Source organism: Lissotriton vulgaris, chromosome 6 (genome assembly GCF_964263255.1).
Source record: "Lissotriton vulgaris chromosome 6, aLisVul1.2, whole genome shotgun sequence".
NCBI classification, from domain to species: domain Eukaryota; kingdom Metazoa; phylum Chordata; class Amphibia; order Caudata; family Salamandridae; genus Lissotriton; species Lissotriton vulgaris.
The window spans coordinates 848,394,712-848,420,459 of NC_141694.1; the positions used below are offsets into that span (position 1 = coordinate 848,394,712).

At 43.2% G+C, this 25,748-nt stretch overlaps 1 protein-coding gene across 1 annotated transcript in view; it reads right to left on the reverse strand.

Annotated features, from left to right (window-relative positions):
• Positions 1-25,748, reverse strand: part of CRIM1 (cysteine rich transmembrane BMP regulator 1) — an 891,430-nt gene that overhangs the window by 527,417 nt on the left and 338,265 nt on the right. The window contains exon 5 of the mRNA XM_086926868.1: positions 8,252-8,373. Coding sequence (XP_086782994.1) covers positions 8,252-8,373 — 122 coding nt within the window. The remainder of the gene's footprint in view (positions 1-8,251; positions 8,374-25,748) is intronic.

The window sequence follows — 25,748 nt, forward strand, 5'->3', positions numbered from 1 at the left end:
AAATTACATTTACATTTGCACAGACATACTGTTTTACTGATAAAAGTATACAGTGCACACACATTTGGAAATATCAGCACCTAGTGTAAAGATTTGTTTTGATTGTAGTAAAATATTTGTTTCCACCAAATTTCAGAATTATCAAAGCTTGTGCTTCATTTGTGCTCTCTTTATTCTGAAATATCTGCACAGTTCATTTACAGTCATTTACATTTTGCTTTGTATTAGAAAAAAAATAACATCGCACAGCACACCCAGAGTAAGCAGCAGGATTACCACATACATCTGCTCACTTTGAAGTCAGAGAAAGAAATGTAAAAACCAAGCTCCCTGGAAGACAGAGCCTGACATTTGACCTCTGTCTTTGAATGCACAGTAAATGTGACCAGATAAAAACAAGATTTAAAGGCCTGTTTACAGAAATCCAGTACTGATGGAAGAATACAATATTTAGGGTTTGGGCAAGCAAATGGACAAAGTCAATCTGGACAGACTAAAATAAATATAGCCAGCAAATAGAAAGCAAGCAAATTTGAGTTACAAATTACAAAGCCAATAGTAAGCCATGGGCGGAATGCATTCCCAGGGAAGCTTCCCGAATGTCCCCAAGATGTAGTCAGCAATCCTAGGCTGCGACCTAAAAAAGGTAGCTGTAATCGCCCTGGTAACTACTGTTGCATAAGTCACTTGGACAATCTTCAAAACATATTTCGTTCGAAGGTACTTAAATAAGTGGATTGTGACCCACAATATCCCGAGTCATCTTCAAGCAGGATTCGAAACAAAAACTGGAACTGTGGACCAAGCTTTGGTTTTCTCAGAAGACAGTTGCTATAAAACAGTGTGAACTTTTGTCACCTTCGTTGACCTTTGAGCTGCTATTGATCTGGTCCCCAGAGCATGATTTTGGAAGGTGCTTGCTAACCTGAGCATTCCAAGAGATCTCCAGAAGATAATAGTCTGAGTGCATGAGGATAATTATGCACAAATATGGTGGGGCTCAAAGGACAAAGTTACCAACAAAGAAACGTTAATAAAGGAGTTCGCCAAGCCTGTGTTTTGGCACTACCCTTTTTTCCTCTGTTTGAGGACTGTATTCGTTTTCTGAATAACTGCCCTAATGAGTTCCTCACCTGGCCCATCAGATGGTCCCAGCACTCATTAACGCCGATGATACCCTTCTCATTTGGAAAAGTCGGCTGGGTTACCAACACTTATGGGCAGGTTCTCCTTATTCTGTGACAACTCCAGGCCTGACATTAACATAAAGAAAACAAAATGTATAGCTTGTAACAAATGAAATAATTATATGTGGAATATCACTTTGGGCGAGAACATTCTTGAGGGAGTGAAAGAATTTGACTATGTGTCATACTGTCCGCTTCTAACTCACAGGAGTCACAAATCTCTAAGAACTGCTTTTTAATCGAGCATAAAGCATCTGCTATAGTAAAGTTTGCTGAAAGGTAATTCTTTTCCCAGTTTCTCCAGATATTAACATATAGAATGCTCGGGTAAGAAGAGCTGTTCTTTACAGATCCTAGCTCAGGGCCATTGTGATTAGTCAAAGCTGGTGGTGGCCGAGAATAATTTAGTAAGTTTCCTTTAAATTTAGTGAGGAGAACACCTCTTACTGACTCTTAGGCTAGCTTTCACACTTGAGCCAATCACAAAGTTCCCTATGTTAAGGCCTGCTCTCCTGGCCTTCGAAACTGGAGTATCACTGACCAGAAGCCGTACAGAGACTGTCTCAGAGCTATTATCAGTTGTCCCAATATCCATAAGATAGCTTGGTTAAGCCATGTCAGACACTCTGTGACTGACCAAGGAATGAGTAATTGTTGGTAGGACCTGTAATCTATCCAACCTGTCCTGACTGCTACTGCCAAAAAAAGGTATTGATCATTATTCATTGAACAAGGCATATCATCTGACGCCCTCGGTAGTCCACCCAGAAGTATCTTGCTTCATAAACATGTGTTCAGGTCTGAGGATTTTCTCGACAACTTCAAACACATGTATGCGAGATCACTTTATATGAAATGTAGATAAGGTGCCTTGCCAGTTGCCACTTTTACATCGTCCTGGCCGCGCACTGTTGACAAGTCAAAGCTGTGTCCAGTTTATTCTTACTTTGAGGAAACAGAGGAACACTTGTTTCTTCTGCCCTTTCTACTATTCACTTAGAGTGAGATGTAGTGTTCCTATGTATTGGTCTCTAGGACTAAGGGATCAAGTAAATGCTTTAAGAATTTGCAAGTGATATCAGCCAGTAGGGGATGTTGCGGTTTCCAAGTTTCTGTACGATGCATGGCTGATAAGATCACAAACATTTTCTTAAGATAATTTATCGTTTGAATATCGGTTTTAGATATTGTGACGCTGTATATATAGTCTTATCTACGATTTAAAAACTGCTTATTTATTGTTGTGGTACTGTATTGTTTTAGAATTTGCAAGAATGATGCCAATTATTTTGTATTATTTGATCTGGCAATAAACTTGAAGTTATCACTTTCAATAAATACCTCTTAGTGAAGTGATATAATCTGATTAACTACAGTGAAATGCTGTTGCACGTTCATGGAATATACTATTTTAAATTTTGAGGTGACTATCATATTTTACATAATGCTTGTTCCATGGTTAACGTGCTATGTATTTTAATGTCTCGGCTCATGCACTGGCTCTTAGAGCTAAGCCAGACCCTGAAGAATAGCTTCCCACAGAGTTGCGTCAAACACTACAGCACCAGATCCAGTTTGCCGCTACTTCTGAGTGACATTCGAACACCACTCAGGACAAAGAAATCACCTCTGTGTGACAGAACATATAAATGTGCATGCAGCTCATAACAGAGATAAGTTACATATCTTTTTGGAAATGAGAATGAAGCATAACATATGGAACTAATAATGGTTGAAATTATGCAAGTCACCTTAAAACATGTCAATACATGCTAGGGGTGGGTGGTATGAGCTAATGGATACATTGATAGGTGATTATTTCTAGAATTCCCAATTCGCTACCCTGAGTGATCCTGAATGAATAAATAAAAAAAATATATATAAATATATATTCACCAAGTAATGCATATAATCTAGTCTGTTTATAGGAGGATGCAAACCTAGCAAGGCATGGCACTACAAAAGTTTGCACTTCGTCGCCTTACACAACCGGACGATAACACTGTGATGTGGCATCCGCCACCGCCTTCTCTAGCAGAAAGCCGCTTTTGAGCATGAATTATTGCGATTAAGGATATGAAGGGCGAGGAAAGGCGCTGCTCTTTAAGACATCCATTCCCTTCAATGTAGTAGGAGGCAATGGAGACAAGACACATGAAAAATAGCATTCTTGTCAAATAACCACTGTCGAGTGGCACTTGCAAATAGGCTCCGTATTAAACTCCCCTCCATCAGCATCTCCCCCCTGCAAAACAAAGGCTATGGTCTAATTGTTTCCCCTGTACGGATGACAGGAGTGTAAAAGCAGTAAAAGCAAAATGATGGATGAGTGGTTAAACAGAGACTGACTGGCACATCCCTCACAAAATAACACCAGGCTGCAACCAAATAATTTTTAATGTGAACAAAGTTCTCTCGGGAGGCAATAACCACAACAGGACAACGCAGGAAAAAAGCAGCCTTCTAGTTCTATGCGGATTCTCACCACTCACAGACTGTCCCACCTTTTTGTCTTTCGGCTTACCAGTGAGCCAGGCCACATCTATCCCCCCAAAAAACAGCCCAGTAGTCTTCACCTGGGAGAAACAAATGAGGTGTCAAGCTAAATGTGACCTTGTTCGCCACAGGAGGTAAGAAAGACCACTGCAGCGCAAGGGGGCCTACAACCCTCTAAGAAGAGTCTATTCATCACAAAGTCAATGAATATCTGTGAAATGTGGGAGACTCAGGGACCAACTCACCGCATTCTGCATCGGGTGCCCATCATTTTGCGTTAAGCCACTGATTCGCCCCTTCCCAATTCTCAGGTCCCCTCTTTTACCAGGTTACACAACTGGCAACAAAAAATAAGCTGTAGCTGGACATTGAATCGTCAAAATACCAGGGGCAGTGGACGTGAGTTGAGGCACCCTTTGAACCCAAGTGAAAGCACAGGGATTAACCACTTGCCCTTCCTCTTATTTGCTACTGAGGGAATAAGAGAAGGCAAATAGTAGAAACTACAGAAAGTAACCAGGGGCGCTGGAGAATGGTTTCATTTTTCATCCCGCTTCTGTATCCATGTTACTAAAAACAGGGGTAACAACGGCAGTGCAACGGAAGTGAAACCAGTGCTTAATTTGAGCCGGTGTGGTTTCCAGTGCCCGGCACGGGCACTTAATCATCAACACCAGCGCTTATAGCGTGAACTCGACCCAAAGGTATTGGAGTGATTTCATGAGCACCAGTTAAGGACCCAATCATTTTTGGTAGGCACAGGGAGTTGGGTGATTTGCCCAGAATCAAAGGATGTTGAACCTACGCCAAGACTCAAACCTGATTCCTCAGCTCCAAAGTCGGCAGCTCTGGCCTTTCTGTCATATTCTCTCCCCACTTGTAGTGTTTCATGGTTAGTAGTTGGTTCTGTTATAGGTGGCGCTAATTGGAGCAAAAGACTGGTGCAAGCTGCCCCCTGACCAGAACCCCGGCACATATTTGGTCACAAATATACCACTGGCTGAAACGGCAAGCCAATACTAAGAGCTGGGAATCCTGATTGACGTACATATCACTGCATTAAAAGTCCTTTCAACAATCTGTGCACCACATCTGATGTTCGAGCCACGCAATGTGTTTCCCAGCTATCCGAGCACCTGGCCGATATGTGGTTGTGATGAAGTACATCTACTGCATGTGGCGTGGACATCGGAAAAGTGTTAGTGGATTTCTGGAGATAAATGCTGGCCCAATAAAAGAGTGTGGTGGGGAATTCAAATATGTTTACCATTACCAAATGTATCTTGGGCTTCAACCGAAACCCAGGAAAAGTAAAAAGCAATGCAAGCTGGCAGCACTGGGCCTACTGTAAGCGAAACGACATACTGTGAAACATTAGTTGCAAGATACATCTCATGCGGGGTACAGTTATGTTGCAAGGATATACAAGAACAGACAAATGCTGCGTTGAAGTAGTGGCAAGGGTCCAGAAGGATGCAAAGTTAGGTGATGATTCGAGAATATCAAGTAACTATGCGGAACCTTGAACAGGATGGTGGAATGGAAGCTGCTTAATATACCAACCACTGAGCTGCCACCTTGCACTGGAGTGCTTGGTTGCCACCTGTTCTGCTATTAGTGGAGGACACCCCGTTGGCCCAAGAGTGTTCTCTTCTTGTACAGTGTTTATACTTTGGCTGCAATTAAGATGGTTATACAATTCAAGCTCAATTAAATTCTTTTGGTTGGTTCATTTTTCACCTTTTGCTACAAGGACTTATTTGTTTAAAAAAAGGGGGCAGGGGTGCAGTCAATCACAGATCCACTTGAGCAGAAACAATTGCGTGCACAGCAACCACATGCAAGAAACAGCCAGGATGCTTTTTTTTCGAAAGTGGTTAACGACCTACTCAGCAGATGACAATGAGGAAATTGACCCCCCGCCCTCCCCCCCCCAACTGACCACCTAACTAGTCATTTACAGAGAGAAAACAAGCCAAGCAGTAATGAATTAAAATACAGAATCTGATACAATAGATCGCACTTTCTTCTGCATCAAGTGACAGAACCTCTCTGAGCACCTCCAGACATGAGGCTCACATGCGCCCATGGATGCCTGGCTCTACTGCAATTCCCTCCACCTACTCCACCTCCCACCATTTCCACAAAGGCATCACAGCTATACCAGTATTTGCCAAGGAGAAGTACCATGTTGGTTATTTACCATGAGAATTAAACGAAATAAAAATAGTGCTCCAGGATAGTGTTTGGTTCTCTTCGCTACGCAGCCGAAAGCTGAATAACCGCTTGAGATGCACTAAAGTCTAGCAGGTATTCACTTAGAACCGCAAGGCACATAATTACTGGTTTGGCATACATCAGACAAATATAAAGTACATACTTACATTCCTCCTCACTCCCCAGGCACACATCTCACCAATTCGCATTTCCCTCTATGTCTAGACAACAGCAATTGGTAAACACATAGTCAATTGTATATGGAGCCAGAATTAAAAGGTTCCCCTCTAGAAGGACATTCTTGTGATTCTACACAGTGTGCTGCAAAAGTCTGTTGCTCATTTTCAAATGGAAAGCATCGAACCCAAGCACCCCCCCCCTGCTCCCCCACTATTATCTTAAGAACGATCTAAGGCTCACTGGCGGTATAAGAGAAGCCTTCACCTGTAAATTCCACAATTTTTTAAAACCAAGACAACGTATCCGTCCCTCTCTTACCAAGTGCCAAGATTTTGCAACAGTCCACCAGTAAGGCACCCCAAATTGCTGTGCTTCAGGAAAAACGTATATACACAGCTGTCCCATCAAGGTTCTTTCATTACAGCTCACGTTTTACGAACTTCTGTACTTTACAGCTCAATGGGCTCATTGCTTACGGCCACCACCGTTCCCTTCTTTGCCTATAAACACTTCACTGTATAATTTTAGAATCATCTGAAGCACGAGGCTTCCCATGTAGCCAGGTCTGTGGGGTACAAATACAGCAAATAATTAAATGCTGGAGAGCGGGCGCAGTGTGGAGCACAATGGGACCAAGAAGGCTTACATTAATGAGGGCATAATCATGACTTTTGTGTGCTTCGATATTCTGATGCATCAATGTTCATGCACCTCCATCTCTTCCAAGCTGCCACCAACACACATTTTGTCCCCCCTATTTCCCCATTCCATTTATACCTGAACACCCCCGGGTCTCCTGCTGCCCTCCCCCACAAGAGATCTCAAGTTTCTGAGCTCCATGCATAAATAACTCATCCAGTCCAGGCTTTTTCTTGGCCCACTAGTAGTTGTAGTCTTTATTTTACAATGGCGTCAAGAGGACTACAAGCAATAGAATGCAGAGAAAAACATGTGGAATGGATACGCTACTTATGCATGGACCTGGAAAACTTGAGAGCTCTACACCATAGGCATGGACCTGCTGTATTATTGCGCAGGCTTTATAAAGAGTGCGGGGTGAGCCAGAAAGTAAAGTACTCACAAGGTTATCATGAGTGATTAGCCGCACCCCATACGATGCACGCCGAATTGCAGATACCAGAGTTGTACTGCTCAGCCGTTCATCTGCTCTTCCAGGCAGATCTAAGGTGAGGTCCGGCTAGGTTTTGATGTGAGCACTTCCTGTGAGAAACAGGAAAAGGCTCACTCATGTGCAACTGTCGAAGAGTTATTTCACGCCGCCCCCTTCTCTCCCTTACACAATCCCACAATCCAAAGCACCCAGCGCTGGTCCTCTCCATTGCTGTAACCAGCAAGACACCAAATCATCTGCTGCTCATATTCCACCCAAGGAAGGACAGGAAGGTGAATTTTTCACGGGGAGCTAGAAAAATCAAAAATTGTTCAGACTCGCTGATCAAAAGAGGAACAAATCTATGCTGTTCCTCAACACCAATGCGCCACCCATCCTCTCCCACCACATAGCCACTAAATAAACCCCTCCTCCTGAAGTGAAACGGCTCAAGAAACCGAAGCCAGACGATTCAGGTACCCAACAATCAGCACCAAAAGGTGTTATGGCAGAGAGCACAAGATATTGCATGCATTGCAACTCCAATGTCAGATCAAAAACAGTCAAACCAAAGAGCCTTCTGGGGTCACATGCCGCAGAGCGCAGGGAAAACTTTCTGCTACATCTATTAGCACTTGTGCATAAATAATTAAAGCGGTTAAATGGATGTCCGCTGCTAATTAATCACTTCTGAAGCTTCCCTTCTCGCAGTTTCCTCAGGTGTCAAAGCAGAATCTGAATTAAATCCTGCGCATGCAATTAATTAAAACAACTGAAAATCAAAAGAAGCTTTTTAAAAGTTAAGATATTGTCCGCTCATTCTCCCTTTACAAGACACAACATTATGACCGCAGCTTCTAGCTTGATCCAGTCGTTCCACAATAATGTTCTGAAATAGTTTCAGAGGGAGACAGATCATTCAGAGCTGTACATTTCATCATATATATTGAAAGCCACCTCACCATAGGTCCTCCCAGTAGTTCATCCCTCCCTTCCACGGACACACCACAACCCCCTGCACAGAGCCACCCAGGCATGCGAGATCAAAAAGTGCACCTACCATTGACGCATTCAAAGACGTCGCAGCACTTGCCAGGTGTCCCGTCTCCACGAGAAATTATCCGAGGAATGGATCCCACATCGCACACGGGAAAACTGCATAACCCAGAGAGGCATTCGCACCTAAAACCCAGAGGAAAAGAGTGAGTTAATCACATGTAGGTCAGGGCCAGAAACAAGCATGGGTATGTGGCATGGCCGTAAGAATGTCTTTTAGACTCTACTGCCAGCCCATCCGAAATGACCAAAAGTGTGGGTGAAATGTTTGTGGCGTAGATTGACATTTGCAGAATCATCAACTCCACAAACTTGACATGACTTCCTAATGTACAAATAGCCTTTGTGGTGACATATACAGGGTGTGGAAGGTGTTCTAATGACAAGAAATTCAGGGAAAAAACAGTATAAAGACTGTACTGGAGCAGACCTGGGAGGAAATGCACTTGCTAGAATGCCAATCTTCCCCAGTACACTGACCCTGAGAGCAAGCAGGGCCAGGTACTGCCCAGAAAGGATGATATGTAAGCCACCCTGCACCTTTAAACTCATTCAGATGCAGGAGAGGGAAAGTGAAAGGGACGGGGTAAAGGAAACCATTGGTCTCCCATGAACCAACTAGAATGAGCCATACCAAGTTGATGTTAAATACATGCATAGTTTTTAGACATTTACTCACGTTTGCTGTGACTCTTTGGCACATCAAAGCGGTCAATAGAGAACAGTTTAAACAAAACGACATGGGTTTTAGGCACACTTGGAACCTTCAACTCACCAAACACTAAATATTTAGGCAGCTCTCCTAAATATTCAAATCCTAGGAATAGAAACTACAATGACCAGCATACACTGCTACTGGAGCCGAGACACTGCAATGGAGTTATTTACTAATAAAGGAGTCATGACTGCAGAAATGCATTCATGCCTTGCACATAAAACACTTATTCACCTCTTCCTGATGATGCACTGGTGAACACCTTAAAAGGGAGAATGGATGATGGGACAGTGCCTCTGGAAGTCCGTTTGGCATGGGCAGTAAAAGATGGAAATGGCAGCTTGACAAGTGTGGCCCTTTTGGTGTCTATAGCTTGGTTTGGGATATTTTGTCGTTTTCCCTGCATAAAGCAGAGTGGTGAAAACCCCCAGAACAGCATCTGAGCGTGGGGTGGGCAGAGCACTGGAACAAAACTTTGCTACTCGTGATAAATATGGATAAAAAAAGTTACAAACACATTTCCAAGGTGGTGATTTGAATAGTTCTTGGTCATTCTGAAAACCAAACTGGATTTTGGTAATCACATGCACAACTGACCCAGACCTAGTTTTAAATAGGCACTGCACAGCGTGAATATGTGGCACAGCCCTGAACAAACACTGATTCCAGATGTCTAACAAAGATACAAACAGTGAGAGAATCTTAGATAAAAAAGGAGAAAACTACATCATAAACTCAAATTGATCTTTTTTCTCATCTCCTTTATGGTCGCTAGGTAGACTAGTTCAGGCTTTTGAAACAATAAGTGCCCATGTTCCTTCTTGGCGCATCGAGACCTCAGAATCTCTAAGTGAATAAAGTCTGATGACCATACAGAAAACTTTGGGGAGCAAATGCCAAGAGGATGGGTGCACATGTACAACTTTAAAAATATATTTGTACATAAGATGACATTTTAAAATAAAGGAGAACTTTAATTAGGCGATCACACCTGCTTTATTTTTAAGTCTCATGCACACAGTTAGAACAGTCACAGTGCCAACACACTAACACCACAGCCAAACATGGCTACGAGGATGGTCAGAAGAATCTCAAAACGTCTGTTTCTAGACAATTTAAACCATGGCCTCTCAGATTACTTTTATAAACAAAAAAAGAAATTGGAAGGGACATCACAGAGAAATGGAATAATCCAGAGGTCTGCCAGATGATCACCTGATGCACACCATATTCTACGCCAAATGCTAGGACAAAGTGGCATCCATCGTCAGGCCACTGAGTCAACAAGCCAGGCGGGAGCTGCTTGTCTTCAGTTGACAAAAGATCACCCCTCACCTTGAACATGGCGGTCTCAGTCTGATCAGTATACAGGACAGAAGTTTAAACAGGAATTGAAGAAGACCAATCTTCTGGGAGTGAAGCATCATTCAGCAAGTATTAAATAAACTTTTGTCACTTACAGGATAGTGGCAGGTTTATGCGTTTAGGGAAAATACCTTTCATGAGGTAAGAATTAAATACACCACGGTTCTTGCTCAACTGTAACTGTTTCATTATGATGGAAGCAAACATGGGCATTAATGAGTAACAAAGGGAGGCCAACAAATGTGGTAAAACTCACACACTCCTCTCTGACAATGAAATTATTCTTGGGTAACTAACTCTACAAAGGGGGCAGACCACACAAGAGGGTCTGATTAAGGGTCCAATGAGTTCTTCAAAGGGCCCTGCAGCTCATTTGAGTGTTTACACAGACTTGATTAATAAATCTGGATTTAAACTACACATGCAAAAAAAACATGGTGTAGTTGAAAAAATGTACTTATAATAGATTGACAAGCACCACTGAACATCAGTACACGAGTGCATCATCGAGATTTGTAGGATTGTTATCCCTATTTACTACTTTTTTTCAAATCGGCTGCAAAGCTTCAGTAGCAAAGCAAGGGGACTCTCTTTACCCTGGTCGCCTTTCTGATTAACAGCAGAAAATAAGTATTCAGTGAGAACAGCGTAAAGGTATTCAAATGATGCTTCAGGAGTCTTTAAGGTCATTTACTCCACCGACGGGCCAATCACAGGGATTAGTTTAATCGACAAATTAATTCTGGATCAGTAAGTGCATAGTGACAGATTTAGGAGTGATGGTGGAGGACAGATAGCTTAACTTTAGAAGATCAAATATACAAAAAGAATCTACCAATGGTACAGGAGTAGCCGGTGTGGGGAGTCAAGGAAAGGAGGGGGTTTAGTTAGAGGAGGGTCAGAAGCTAATGTAATTCCAGAAGGTACCGGCGTACAATTTGCAACAGAATAAACAGTGGGGTCAATCTAATGGAATATCCTCAATCGCATTATCAATTCTAGAGTCACCAATACGACCAATCTTACATCCACAAGAAACATGGGAGAAAAAAGTATGCATTTGACATGAGCGCAAAGACATGGCTTTCACTAAACTAGAGCAAAATCACAAAAATATACAGCAAGCTTTGCCAACATTTTTCAATGCTTTTGGGCCTTATCGCCCAGAGGAAAATAATTACATAAGCAATTGCGCCCGCCTGGGCTGGTGAAGAAAATATGGTCTGGGTCATGTTACAGACAGACATGGTGTTCTGCAGGTGACCCATAGGAGAAACAGCAATACATATATATACATTTATTTCTTTATTTAGGAGGTGTTTGCACAGCGCTAACCTAGCCCAAAGGCAGCGAGCGGCGCACTGTGAAATCACATATATACCACTGAATGTATAGTATCAAAATATTTCTACACTATTCACAAAGGTTACCAATGGATCGTAAATGCTCCTTTGCAATAAGTTTGGGTATCTTTTTTTTTTTTAAACCAAGTGTATCCGCCGAGACCCTTCACTGACAGATATTTATTGTGGTACAAAATCATCACTGTGGATAGCGTTCAACGTGTTTACACTTAATAGGGATGCAAAGTACCAGCAAAATGGAAGCCTTTGAAAAATGTTATGAAACTAAGATGGCAGTACCACAGGTGAATATTATACGTGGGACACAGACTACAAAAGACCTCCACGCTTCTGTTCCAGGCTGTGATAGCTTGTACTGTTTCTAGTCCAGTCCACAGCCCAAGGAGATGGTGCTGGATCACGTAACCCATGCAGTGACCGTGAGCAAAGAGAACATCTGAAAATGTCCAGGTGGTTGCAAAGTGCTGGAGACGCTGACAGGGTTGAAGCCATGTGTCATGGCCGGTAACAGCAGTGAGGCAGGAAGCCTTCCCCCAAAGACTTCTAGTGGACCACAAAGGGAAAGATATGCTGGTCACCACCTTTGTCCCCGTGAGGAGGGTAGCAGCTGAGAAGAACACTGCAACTGGTGATGGAAACGAGAACTAGACCAAGAGGTCCCCAACTCATTAACATCCTAGCCTTGAGAAGGTCTTCAGTGGATCTTGTGAACACCGGTCTCTCTCCAGACGCTCCGATTGGTAAGCAAATATCAGACATATTTCTCAGAATGAGTGCAGTCGAGCATGTCTTTACTAGCACAATAATGCTACTGGGTTTCAGCTGCCAGCGCAACCTTATTGGACCCAGCTTAGACAAGGCGGTGCTTTTTACAGCCATTTGAATTGCACAAAAAGGAGAATTTAGAGACCCAAAAGAGGCCTTACATCCTGATCCTACATGCAGAGTCCTAGGGAACACCACGCCTGATTCCAAGGTGGTGAAAAGGATTCTCCAGTGCCTCAAAGTTCCAATTTACTGCAATGTATTGGGCATGTATATAATCAACAGCAGTGATGCACAAATGAGTCCATTAACACTGATTCACTAAAGAGTGGTGTGATCCAGAGGGAAGTCAAGCATTCTGCCACTTTCCCACCATGCAGAAGAGGAAGGCAAGGAGAAGAATTCTGCAGTTTTAGTGACATATCACGAACTGACATGTGACTGCAAGATTTCCAGGTGCACGTGGCAATGGTTGTGATAGGTGCTTGTGGGTCAACTGATATGACTATGATAGAGAAGAGAATGAGGGACTAAAAGCTGTAGTTAATTCAGTCAGAGAGACTTCTGAGGCCAAGTCAGATAATTACTTGCTATCGAGCAGGAGGCTTGTCCTCCCCGGTGAACGACCCTCTTGTGAGGAAAGTAGAATGACTCGGTCGTGGCTACGACAGAGCTTCCATACTTTCACCCACACATCCATCCTTTTATTCAACCATCCATCTAATCACGAATCCATCCATCAAGTTATCCACTCATACTTTTCACCCTTCCATCCACTCATCCAACCTTTCACCCACCCATTCCTTCACCCACTCATCATCCATCCTTTTACCCACTCATCCTTTCACCCACCTATCCCTCTAACCACTGATCCATCCATCCTTTCATCCACCCAGCCTTTCACTCACTCAACCTTCAATCCTTTCATCCACCCATCTTTTCATCCACCCACTCTATCACCCACACATCAATTTCACTTGCTCATGCATCACCTTGCCTATCCTCCTTCACCTTTTCCATCAACCAATCTTTCTTATACAATAGTTATAAACAAACATATCTGGCAGGTTGCAGGTAAGAAATCCGCAAAGAGCCCCACCTCTGCTGTAGCTGGTAAGTGGGGGGGGTTCACGACACACCTGCATACACACCCTCCCCACATGTTCCACGCGTGCAGAGCTAAAGCATCCCATTTAAAGGTTTGTAGACACTTTACAGTTTTCTGCTCGAATACCCCTAAAATAATAACGGGAGCAAAAACAATATTGAAAAGGTTTTTTAAATCTCCCAGTGACAAACCAGAGTTCTTCTGTCTTAGCGAGAAAGACCTTTCAGGACAATGTTGGGCATCTGGGCAAAGGTACTGGGTACCAAGAACAAGGAAGATAGTCAATGGCTGCCTTTAGTGATCAAGAGCATAATTGAGAAGTGTTCAACATTTGGACTCCTGTGGACTCCCACTTAACCATTACTCGAACCCGGTGACCCCCAATGAATTATTATTTGTATCCAGGGACCCCAGCCTAAACATTTCTTATGATTTGATTAGCAAATCAATACACATAAAAATACAGAAACCCAGCACTCATCGAACAAGTACGTAAATGACAAAATCTTTTCTTTAAGTCACAAAACCATTAAAAAAAGTTTTAAACTTTAATGGGAAGGTTGGGACTTTTCTAAATTGAAGCCACTCATTGTCCATACTATATTGTGTTTGATGCATTTGCACTGCTTTCACGAATCTATCTGAGGATACTAACTTAATTTTTAGCCTCTAATTTCAAACTCTTCGCCATTTACAGACCAACTTAAAATGTTCAATTTGCTTCTTTATTTAAATAAACTTTATTAATCTGTTAATATGTAAATTCCTAAGCAGTCGCGGCCACCCTCGTATTTTTAAACAGCTCGTGCTACCACAAGGTGTAAGGTACTGCACTGCATACAAAATAGCAACGATAAGCTCCTCCGTGCAAGTCCCAATAAGAAGACAAAACATAGTTCTTAAAATCCATAAAGACAAGAAGCACATAGGCCATGGTGCGGGCAATGTCTAATAGCGATACATTAACTGATGCGCACTGAGACACGTCTTGAGCAGAATGTGGGTATGAGTAGTCCGTCTTTTTCTTTAATTCTTTTTTTAAGCATTCTCAAACTGTCACTGGAGGCAGATTTAAAGTTTGTGAGTCACTTGAAACTGCTATAACACAGAACACTTTAATTTAAGGCCTTAGAATTATGTGGATTGTAAGGAATCATTTTTTGGATGAGACAGACACACACAATGCGTGCTATTTATTCAATAATTTAAGAATTCACGATGAAAGGTGAAAGTGAGCATAATGCAATTTTAATCTTCCCCAATCGATGCAGAGTCCTAGATCCTGCCATTTTCTCGTAATTCATAAAAGAAGGAAGATCGATGAATTCATTCAAAACAGACCCAGAACATAGCGTTAAGCTATACCCAGCCTTAACCAAAGCAAAAATTCTGCCGTCAGCACAATCGCTACATCAGTAGGACACACAATGACAGTCAGAGGAGCCGGAATGGCTAACGTCATTTGCATGCGTCGCGAATTCATCACTCCTTCAATCAACCCACCTATTCCACTCCCCCCCCCTTCCCCCCCCCCCCCCCCCCCGTCCTCCGTCCCCCCCACCCCCGCCCCGTCCGTCCCCCGTCCCCACACAGCCAATTCTAAACAGGGGAGGAAACGGGAAGGAGAAAAAAAACAGGCCTGAAAAGTTATTAAGAGTGAAATGAAGGTTTTCGCTCAGGCCCTATGGATTGCTTAGAATGATTATGGTTAAGAGCTCGCTATGCATTAGCGAGATTGCCTTGTCCCCAACCTGTTTTAGCAATTACAAGAGCTGAACTGTGAAGTTTCATTTCAGCCCTATTAATAAACGCGGAGGCGCTGACTGACTGCCTTTTCCCAGGTGACTCTGCGCCAAGCGGTCCCACAGGCCACAAAACAAGCAAGGCGTCGCGTCCTGCGAACGCTGCGCATTTCAATGGGAAGTTCCTGAGCGCTCGGCGTGAAGGTGGACGGCAGGCCTACGCGATTCACGCACAACCGAGTCGTGCAGGCTTTTAAGAGCCCCTGGAAGAGTCCCTGAGATTTCAGGCTTTTTGCTCAACTATGAGAGGCTAGTTAGCCAAAGGCGGTGTTATTGGGACAAATATTTCTAATTCTAGAAGCATGAATGCTTTACCTAGGTGTCAAAAGTGCTTAGTATTCAGGAAAGAAACAGGCCTGTTGGAAGCCTCCAAGCAAAGCCCTTCAGATGAGATGAGGACCGTTCAGGCAGTTATGTTACGTGTGCCTGATGTAAGTAAGGGCCCTGCTGAGTACCCGGTCCTAAAAGCCTCTGAATTTACACCCGATCCCTTGCCACCTTATTTCCAGCAGTTCAAGCAGCCCCACTTCTGAATACTCAATGGTCAAACAGTTGCGTGCTTGATACTAAGGCACAGTGGCTAGCATAAATAAGCAAGGTGGCTAGCATAAATAAGCACGGTGGCTAGCATAAATAGGCACGGCGGTCAGCATAAACAGGCACGGCGGTCAGCATAAACAGGCACGCGGCGGCTAGCATAAATAGGCACAGCAGCAAGCATAAATAGGCACGGCCGCTAGCATAAATAGGCGCAGCGGCTAACAAATAGGCAGTGCGGCTATCATAAATAGGCAGTGCGGCTATCATAAATAGGCAGGGCGGCTAGCATAAATAGGCAGGGCGGCTAGCATAAATAGGCAGGGCGGCTAGCATAAATAGGCAGGGCGGCTAGCATAAATAGGCAGGGCGGCTAGCATAAATAGGCAGGGCGGCTAGCATAAATAGGCAGGGCGGCTAGCATAAATAGGCAGGGCGGCTAGCATCACTAGGCAGGGCGGCTAGCATCACTAGGCAGGGCGGCTAGCATCACTAGGCAGGGCGGCTAGCATCACTAGGCACGGTGGCTAGCATAAATAGGCACGGTGGCTAGCATAAATAGGCACGGTGGCTAGCATAACTAGGCACGGCGGCTAGCATAACTAGGCACGGCGGCTAGCATAACTAGGCACGGCGGCTAGCATAACTAGGCACGGTGGCTAGCATAACTAGGCACGGCAGCTAGTTTAAATAGGCACTTGGCTAGCACCTCAAAACTCAGTTGGATAGTCATCAATTTCTTTGGGACATGAGCTAAACATAATTTGTGTGTATACAGTACATGCTTGAAAAAACAGGTCTGTACAACAGAGAAGCCAATATGCAGAGGATACATCACATAGAAAATGCGCTGCGGAAGGCAGCATACATTCCTCATGACTCGCAATTTTGACAAGATTTCCTGCAATGGCTAGGGGCACCGTGAATGCGTAATGCTAACCCACCGCTACTGTTGCTATTTTGGGGGCACTTTGTACGTGTTTCTTTTGTAGGAAAGGTGCTCTATTTCAATTTAAAATAATCCCAGATTACTGCTTTTCTGACAATGGAAAGGCAAAGTTTGCAAAGGAATTACACTGTAATGTGTTTCAATATCTAGGCAGACAAGTGTTTATACATATATATCGTTGATATAGACATAAGCGGTCTTAAGGTTCCCCATCGCTCAATATGCAGTTAGTGGCCTTGCTCTCGCTTTCAGAAAGACACGCCAAAACAAAAGTAGAGCCGTTTTACACATATCAGTGGAAACACCTACTTAGCAAGCGTGATGTCTGCTAAAGTCCAAATATAGTCTTAAACTGGAACGCAGTAGTGTCAGGGTGGGCTATGGTCCTGGCCAAAGGGTGCAAATGTGTGAAAACTACCCTTTCTACAAGGAATTGCCAAAACGGTGCCAGTGGCGTTCAAGGTGGCCGCCTTTTTTAAGAAGATGTTGACCCTTCGAAGACGAGGGTCATCTGCTTCCCTTGCTTACGAGAGCAATTTTCTCACTGCATTTAAAAAAAGAAAGCCCTTGTCGTCCTGTTTAAGATATATAGTTTTAGTTTTTTCTTGGACAGAGATCTCATTTAATGCAACAATCTAAAAAACACATGGCCTATCAACACGTTAATGGTTTCCAGGCTGTTCACTCTCCAAAGCAACATCTTGGCTCCAAAGTGGTGCCTATGTGTATTTATTTTTAAGGAGTGCCCCACTCCTTTGACCCTTTAGTTGGGTTTCTAGTGTCTGCCATGATCCACAGGTTCTGTTATCTTTAAAATAAAGTTAATCTGCAGACCCGAAAGCACCCACGGTTCCACGGTTCATGGATTCCCAAATGTGTTCCCCAGCTCCTCCCCTTGTTCATATCCACCAAGCCTCCAATCAGGGGCTGCTGGTCTGAAGGAGGATTTGCCTTTCCCACTGCTCCCTCCTTCCAGCCTAGCCGGCTACTGTTCCAGCCAAATACTTTTTTCATGGGATTAAACTATTAGCATCTGGGTTATAAATCTGCTTCCGAGATGATAAATCGGTTGTAAATTTCGCATACTTACTGTTCCGCTAGCACAGCTTCTGTTGACTGCTGGCAAAAATACACTGTACGGATGAGTTCTCTGCAATTTCCATTTTATCTTCTTTTAATGTTTCATTTATTGCTACGCTTAGCTTTTTCTTTTCTTTTTTCATGTCTATGCAGGATCAAAGTGTAATTTTTTCTGTCCCCTTAGGATTCATCTTTCTGTATCAGTGCTGATTTGCCTAATAATTAGATACTGTGTATGCTGCGGTAGTTACTCATCAGGATGAGACCGAGACTGTAAAATTCTAAATACAGAAGCAGCAGTTCTTATTCTGCTATTTAAGACAGCTTACTCTGAGCCAGCCTCAGAGAGCTGCAGTGGGCAGGGTACCCTTCTGCTGAATTGAATGCCCTGATATTTTAACTTTAACTGGGGGGGTATTTTGAGGATACCAGCCAAGCCATGGCATGAGCATCGACTCACCCAAATGCCAGAGGTAGCAGAAGTGACATCACACACCCACAGGAAATGATGTCACATGATCTTAACCCTAACGGCATCATATTAATTGAACTCGCTCTTATACCGATCCATTCATTCACCATCTTTCTCACTCTTACTTATACTTTCTCCCTTTCACATGCACACTCCCACATACTAACATACATGCACACGCTTTCTCATCCAAACACTTTCTCACCTATGTACACGCACATAACAGCCATTGTAAAGCATTTTAGTTTACGTACCCAAGATACCAGTGAAGGTACCCTTCCAAAACCACTTTTTATTGTATTAACAGTGAATGACAGATTATCATTTACTATCAATGTAATAAAAAGTAAGCAGAACAAGAGACTTGGATCCGACGCTGGTAACACCAGTCACCCCTGTGTTCTTGGCACTGATTCTGCCACCTCTGATGCAAAGGGTCGCATAGGCAGTGCCAGGGGTCGCAGCATAATGACACCCATGGCCATGGACGTCATTTATGGAGGTGTCTTGGAGGATAATTGGTTCTAAGGCAGCTACCATCACCTCTATTCTGAATGCTGCTCGTCATTCAGAGGTTCTGAATGCAAGGGTTGATGATTACAAAGATCCCCCGTGCAGTCTATTTGACATTCTGTAACATTTTACATCTTGTCAACGTGGTACTTTTAAATGAACGAGATTTAATTATTTATTAACCTGGCCAGCCCTGAATGGATCCAGACACCAAGACCGATGAATGACCCGTTCCTAAAGTGCAATAAATATGTGCTTCTAAGAAAAGGTTAACTACCTGTAATATTAGCTTGTACCTTTTATAGATTCACGTGCTGAGCATATTTTGTCACCTAAAGCAGTGGTTCTTAACCCTTTGACTTCTGTGGACGCCCACTTAATCATTAATGCAAACAGGGGACTTCCAATGAATCATTACTGGTATCCGGGGTCCCCGGTCTAAACATTTCAGATGATCTGATCCACAAAATAGTACACAAAAAGTACAGAACCAAAAGTTCCTCAAATAAGCACACCAATTACTAAATATTTTCTTTAAGTCACAAAAACATTTAAAAGAAAACATTTAACTTTAGTGGGAAGGTTAGGGCTTTTCTAAGTTCAATTGAAGCCACTCATTGTCCATACTGTATTGTGTTTGATGCATTTGCGCTGCTCCCACAAATCTATCTGCGGATACTAACTTACTTTTTAGCCTCCAATTTCAAGTTCCTGAACATTTACAGAACTTATTAGAAATATTTCATTTTACATTTGCTTCTTTATTTATATACACTTTATTAGTCTGTTAATATTACATTTTCTAAGCAGTCAGGGACCCCCTGAGTAGTCTTTGCGGACCCCAGGAGTACTGGGACCACAGGTTAAGAACCGCTGACCTAGAGAACATGCCTTGCTGCAGCCGGTATTATTAGTTCCAGCGACATCCGTGCACCTCCCGAAAAGTGATGCCAAAACGTGTTCTCTATTTGTACTCAGCCTGGTAATCTCTAGCCTCAGGAATGACTAAGCAATAGAAAAAGCCTTGGCACATAGATGAAAAGCGGGTTGGAGAATGTTTGGCAATGTAACAGACAACTAGTGAATCTCTGCAATGATCATCAAGAATCAATGTCTAAAGAATAAAGTAGATCTTCTTGAAAACTGAAAAAGGTACATTTCAGCAACTTAGTGTATGCATTTCTGAAAAAAACGTATATTATCGCAAGTAATTTCTGTGACACCACTCCCATTTCTCATATGTGAGTTCCTGTTTTGATCTAACTGAAAAGTGTTTGGGTGGATGTAGCATGAAACATATTTGGCGCATATATACATATAGCTAAACCTATAACAACCATTTGCACTGTCTATTTAAATAAATGTGGAAAAATACTAGCTGCAACGTCTTTTTTTGCTTGCGACAAAAATAAATACAGATAAAATGACATAAAAATAAATATGGATAAATACAGACGGAAATGTTAATAAAAAAATACCATAAAACCGGGAGCCCTATTTATGATCTGATCAAAGAGGGTGTGATTGAGGAGACGAGAGGTAATGTGTGCAATAGTCCCGTTTTGCCTGTTCTGAAGAGAACAGATTCTTCACAGCCTCCTGTATATAGGTTTGTGATCGATCTTCGCGAAGTGAACAAGATTGTTGTTCCACAGTTTCCTGTTGTGCCTGATATTACAGCTTTGTTGACTCTGATTCCGGCTACGGCCACATGGTTTTCGGTGATTGACTTGAAGAATGCTTTCTTCAGCATCCCGATTGCCATGGAGAGTAGAGATATCTTTGGATTCTCTTTAGGAGGACGAAGTTTTCGCTTTAAGCGCGCTCCTCAAGGTTATTGTGAGAGTCCATCGATCTATAGCCAAGCTTTGAAAACACAACTTGATCTGTTGGTTTTACCAGATGGTGCTGCCCTTATTCAATATGTTGACGACTTGTTAGTTGCTGCCGACAATGAAGAGATTTGTAGAGAAGCCACTTTGTCGTTGTTACGCCACTTGTCTGATTTTCATCACAAAGTTTCTCTCTCCAAGTTGCAATATTGTCGACAAGTAACCTACTTAGGTCACCTCTTATCGAAGGAGGGAAGGAAACTGACCCCAGAAAGAATTCAAGCTATTGCGAAAATGAGTGTTCCTACAACACAGAGAAAAGTACGTGCGTTTTTGGGTATTACCTCGTACTGTAGACAGTGGATCCCTAATTTTTCTTTGCTAGCGAAGCCTTTGATAGCTCTTACTGTTAAGGATACTCCTAATCCTATTCCTTGGACTGACGAATGTCAGATGAGCTTTTCCGAATTACGCAATGCGTTGTGTTCGGCTCCTGTGTTGGGTACTCCCGACTACAGTAAGCCTTTCACATTGTATGTCCACGAGAGAGAGGGATGTGCATTGTCAGTTTTGACTCAACAGTTTGGCGATAAGCAACGTCCATGTGCGTATTTTTCGTCGACTTTAGATCCGGTAGCTAGAGCGTTGCCGAGTTGCTTGAGAGCTACAGCGGCGGCAGCTGTTTCGATTCAACAGTCTACTGGTTTGGTTATGGACAACACATTAATCGTAATGGTTCCACATGCAGTGGATACCTTGTTGAACCATACCAAGACACAGCACTTAACTAGTGCTCGGTTGTCGGGTTACGAGTTGACCTTGTTAGCGAGTCATGTGCACATTAAATGATGCAACACGTTGATTCCAGCCACGTTGTTGCCAATTTCAGTTGAGACAGATAATGACACAGAACAGCATGATTGTTTTCTGAGAACTGAGGAAGAAACGAAAGGGAGGATAGACCTTAGGGATACTCCTCTTCCAGAGTGTGATGGTACTTTGTGGGTTGATGGTCGTGCTTTAAGTTGCCGAATGGTGATACGACTGCGGCATATGCTGTTACGACTTTGCATACGATTGTTGAAGCTGCACGTATCCCACATAATTCAGCGCAAGCAGCAGAGTTGATTGCATTAACGAGAGCATGTGTGTTGGCGAAAGGAAAACGAGTGAATGTGTATACTGACAGCCAGTATGCGTTTGGTGTGGCTCATAGTTTTGGACGTTTGTGGCGTGAACGTGGGTTTTTGACTTCCCATGGAACGAAGATTCAGCATGGGCAGTTGGTGAATGAGCTCCTTGAATCACTTACTTTGCCGTTGCAAGTAGTGATTGTGAAATGTAGTGCCCATAAGAAAGTTACGGATGATGTTGGTCGCGGAAATGCGTTTGCGGATGAAGTTGCGAAAGAAGCTGCGAGAAATGTGATGAGCCGAATGTATGTTGCAGGTCCGGCGAGCATCAAAGATGGTTGTTACCGGACGCGTATGTGCTTCCAATTGTTACAATGGCTCATGGGATGGCACATATCAGCGTGAAAGGGATTTGCAAGTTGTTGGCTCCGGTTTGCCGGAATGCAGGGATTCCCAAATGTGCAGAGAATTTGGTTAAGAACTGTATGGTGAGTTTGATGTACAATCCTGGTAAGGGAACTCCAACACCAGCTGGTCATTTTGCTCCTCCTACGTATCCGTTTGAGGCTTTGCAGCTAGATTTCATCCACATGGAGAGGTGCAACACCCTGAAATATGTTTTGGTTGTTGTTTGCTCCTTTTCTAGATGGGTGGAAGCTTACCCTTTGAAGGACAATACTGCCTTGTCCACAGCGAAAGCCCTAATCAAGGAATTTTTCCGGAGATTCGGTTTGCCGAGAATTATCTGGAGTGACAATGGGAGTGAATTTGTGGGTCAAGTGATGAAGAGAGTATGCGAGGGATTAGGAATCCGGCAGAAATTCCACGCTGCAAATCACCCCCAATCAGCTTGTTTAGTCGAGTGCTATAATGGCACTCTGAAGTTAAAGTTGGCCAAAATCCAAGCGAGCACTGGTTTACAATGGCCAGATGCTTTGCCTTTAGCGCTTCTGTCCACAAGAATGACTGTGCATTCGCGAATGGGTTTGAGTCCGTATGAGGTTGTGTTTGGTCGCCCGGCGAATATTTTGGGCGTACCAAGACCAACAAAGTTTAGTGCCCTCGAATACCCTGTGTTACTTGATTATTTGCACAAACTGACGGCTAAACTTCGTGTTTTACACCAACAGGTCTATGACAGTTTGCCACAAGCTTCTGAAGATCCAGGCCATGCCATTGAACCCGGCATTTGGATCTTCATTAAGAACTTCCAGCGGAGCAAGAACGATCAGCCCCGTTGGATAGGACCACATCTAGTTCTCCTGTCTACACGTTCTGCAGTTCGAGTGCAAGGCAAGAAACACTGGATCCACGGCGTACACTGCAAACGGGCTCCATTGCCCTTACTGTACGACCGGTGGGTCCAGGAAAGACTCCCAGACTCTGAAACAGAAACTGTGCCACAATTTTTGCCATTCAGCGATGCCCGTTTGATTGGAACAAACTCTGAGAAAGAAAGTGACTATCTCTTGCAAGAAGCTGTGCCTCCTTTGAATCGATTGGACACTACTAAGCCTGCGCTTCTATTCAAAGAACAAACATTGCCTGGAAAAGATTGTTATAATTTGCGACCAAGAGTCGTGGGACTAATAAAATAAATGAAGTTTTTATGATTTTTCTGTTTACAGGTTAACTCTCCACCGAGGATCTACTTATTTTTGTTTTCCGAACCGCCATCCGGGTTCAGCTGTAGGGTCGCGGTTGATAAGTCTTTGGAATGCAAGCCTGAGACAATAGGTCGAAGGTTCTGGTTGGCCTAAGGGAGTTGCCCTGGGTTGACAGAGGCATTCCTTAGCATAGAACACCCTACCATCGCGAGCAGCATATTTAGTTAGGATGGATTTCTTCGAGTTGGAGAGACCTGTAAGGACAATGAATTTCAAGAATAAGATATATAAACTAATCACACGGAAAAGATTTTTAATACTGTATTTGTTTTTGCTATTGAGTTTAATGATATTTTTAATTGGTTATGTGACATTCTCTTTTAAAGTGACGTTTATTTCCACTGTGCAACCTACACCTACTATTTCTTCTCATTCATTTCACCCTTTGCCTGAACACGCGGTAGTTAGACGACTGGAATTTGCCAATAATTCCTTTATTCAACTTTTGCACCAACACCAGTTAGTGATGAACACAACGAATTGTTGGATTTGTGGTCTAATGCCCCATACGACCGATAAAGGTATTCCGTACTTGGTTTTGCCTTTTAGCTTAAATGGTTCTATTTGGGCTTACAGAACGATGTTTATCTATGCCCATAGTGTCTATCCCCAACGTTCAGTGAAAGATAACCCGAAGAATAGTGCTCTGGTCAAGGGTATAGTCGATATGATTAGAGGAATTAGTTCGTATGAGACTATTCCGAGAGATGGGACCCAAGCATACGTTGGTTGGAATGTTGCTGGATATGGAGTTAGTTTGAGTGTTAACCAGCGAGCGAAGAGTTCTCCACCGATTTGGATAGTGCCCCATCAGGGTCACTATTGTCTGCAGGGTAATGGCAGGAATCCGAGAACTCAGCTAGGGAAGAGCGTTTGTACTGACACCTATGTATTAACGTCTCAGACTTCCCCAGCATTTCTAGCCGCTAAGGGTACTTATTTTGTCTGCTACGACAAAGCATATACATGGTTGCCCCCTGACTTTTCGGGCACATGTTTTGTTTCCTTCCTGTTGCCTCCCACTTTTACAGTTGCGGCAGATTACCATAAGACGAGAGTTGCTAGAGGTGTCTTCAGTCAGGAAGACACTGCAGGGCAAGAGTTGGGAGATTTCTTTAAGGGTTTTCTGCCGTTCTGGGGACCAATGGCGAACAGCAGGAATATTCGCCAGTTGACGAGAGTGGTTGAATCCACCATAGTCGAAACTGCTGGTGCCCTTAGTAACTTGACTGCTGAGCTCCAGTCGGATAGACTTATGACACTTCAGAATAGGGTTGCTCTTGATGTCATACTAGCAGACCGATGTGGAGTATGTAAACTGATTCAATCGAGCTGCTGCGTTTTCATTCCAGACAACGCTCCAACAGTCGTCCAGGCCATTTCCAAGCTACATAAGATCTCCGATTCTGTCCATTTAGATAAAGGAGATTGGTCGTTGATGGGATGGTTCTGGGAATTGATATCCACTTGGGGATGGAAGCACTGTCATCTGTCAGTCCCCAACAAGATGCTTCCATGTTATGTTCCTTTCTGTGCATGGCCAGCTTTTGCTCTAGATATGTACAAAACTTTGCCACTGTCAGTGCGCAATTAAGAGACTTGACTAAAAGAAATATTTATTTTCTTCGGTCACACGAATGCGAGCAAATCTTCCATAAAAATCAAGCAAGCTATTGAGAACACTACTGAAATTGCATATTTTGAGCCAAAGCTTCATACTGAGATTGTTGTTGACGCTAGCCCAGTTGAGTTGGGTGCCATCCTTGCATAGCAAGGCAGACATCCAAATACTTGAAGATGTTTTGTGGCATACACCAGCCAAAGTTTGTCCCAAACTAAACGTGCTAACTCACAACCTGAAAAAGAAAGCTTGGCAATTGTGTCGGTTTGTGAATATTTCCATGTGTTCTTGTAAGAAAAGTCATTGATGTTTGTGACCAATCATCAAGCATTATTGACTATCTTTGGGAATCCAAAAGTAGAAATGCCTCCTCGCATTGAACATTGGGGTCTACCATTGCAAGAGTACAACTACACCGTTTTGCAACGCCCAGGGAAAAATCCGAGCCCTGCTGAATATTTTTCACGAGTGCCTCTACAATGCCTTCCTCCCATTCTAAGACGGCTGAAGCTTACATAAATTTCATAGTGGAATCAAGCACTCAAGTTGCCATTTCTTTAGAACAAATTGTCACTACC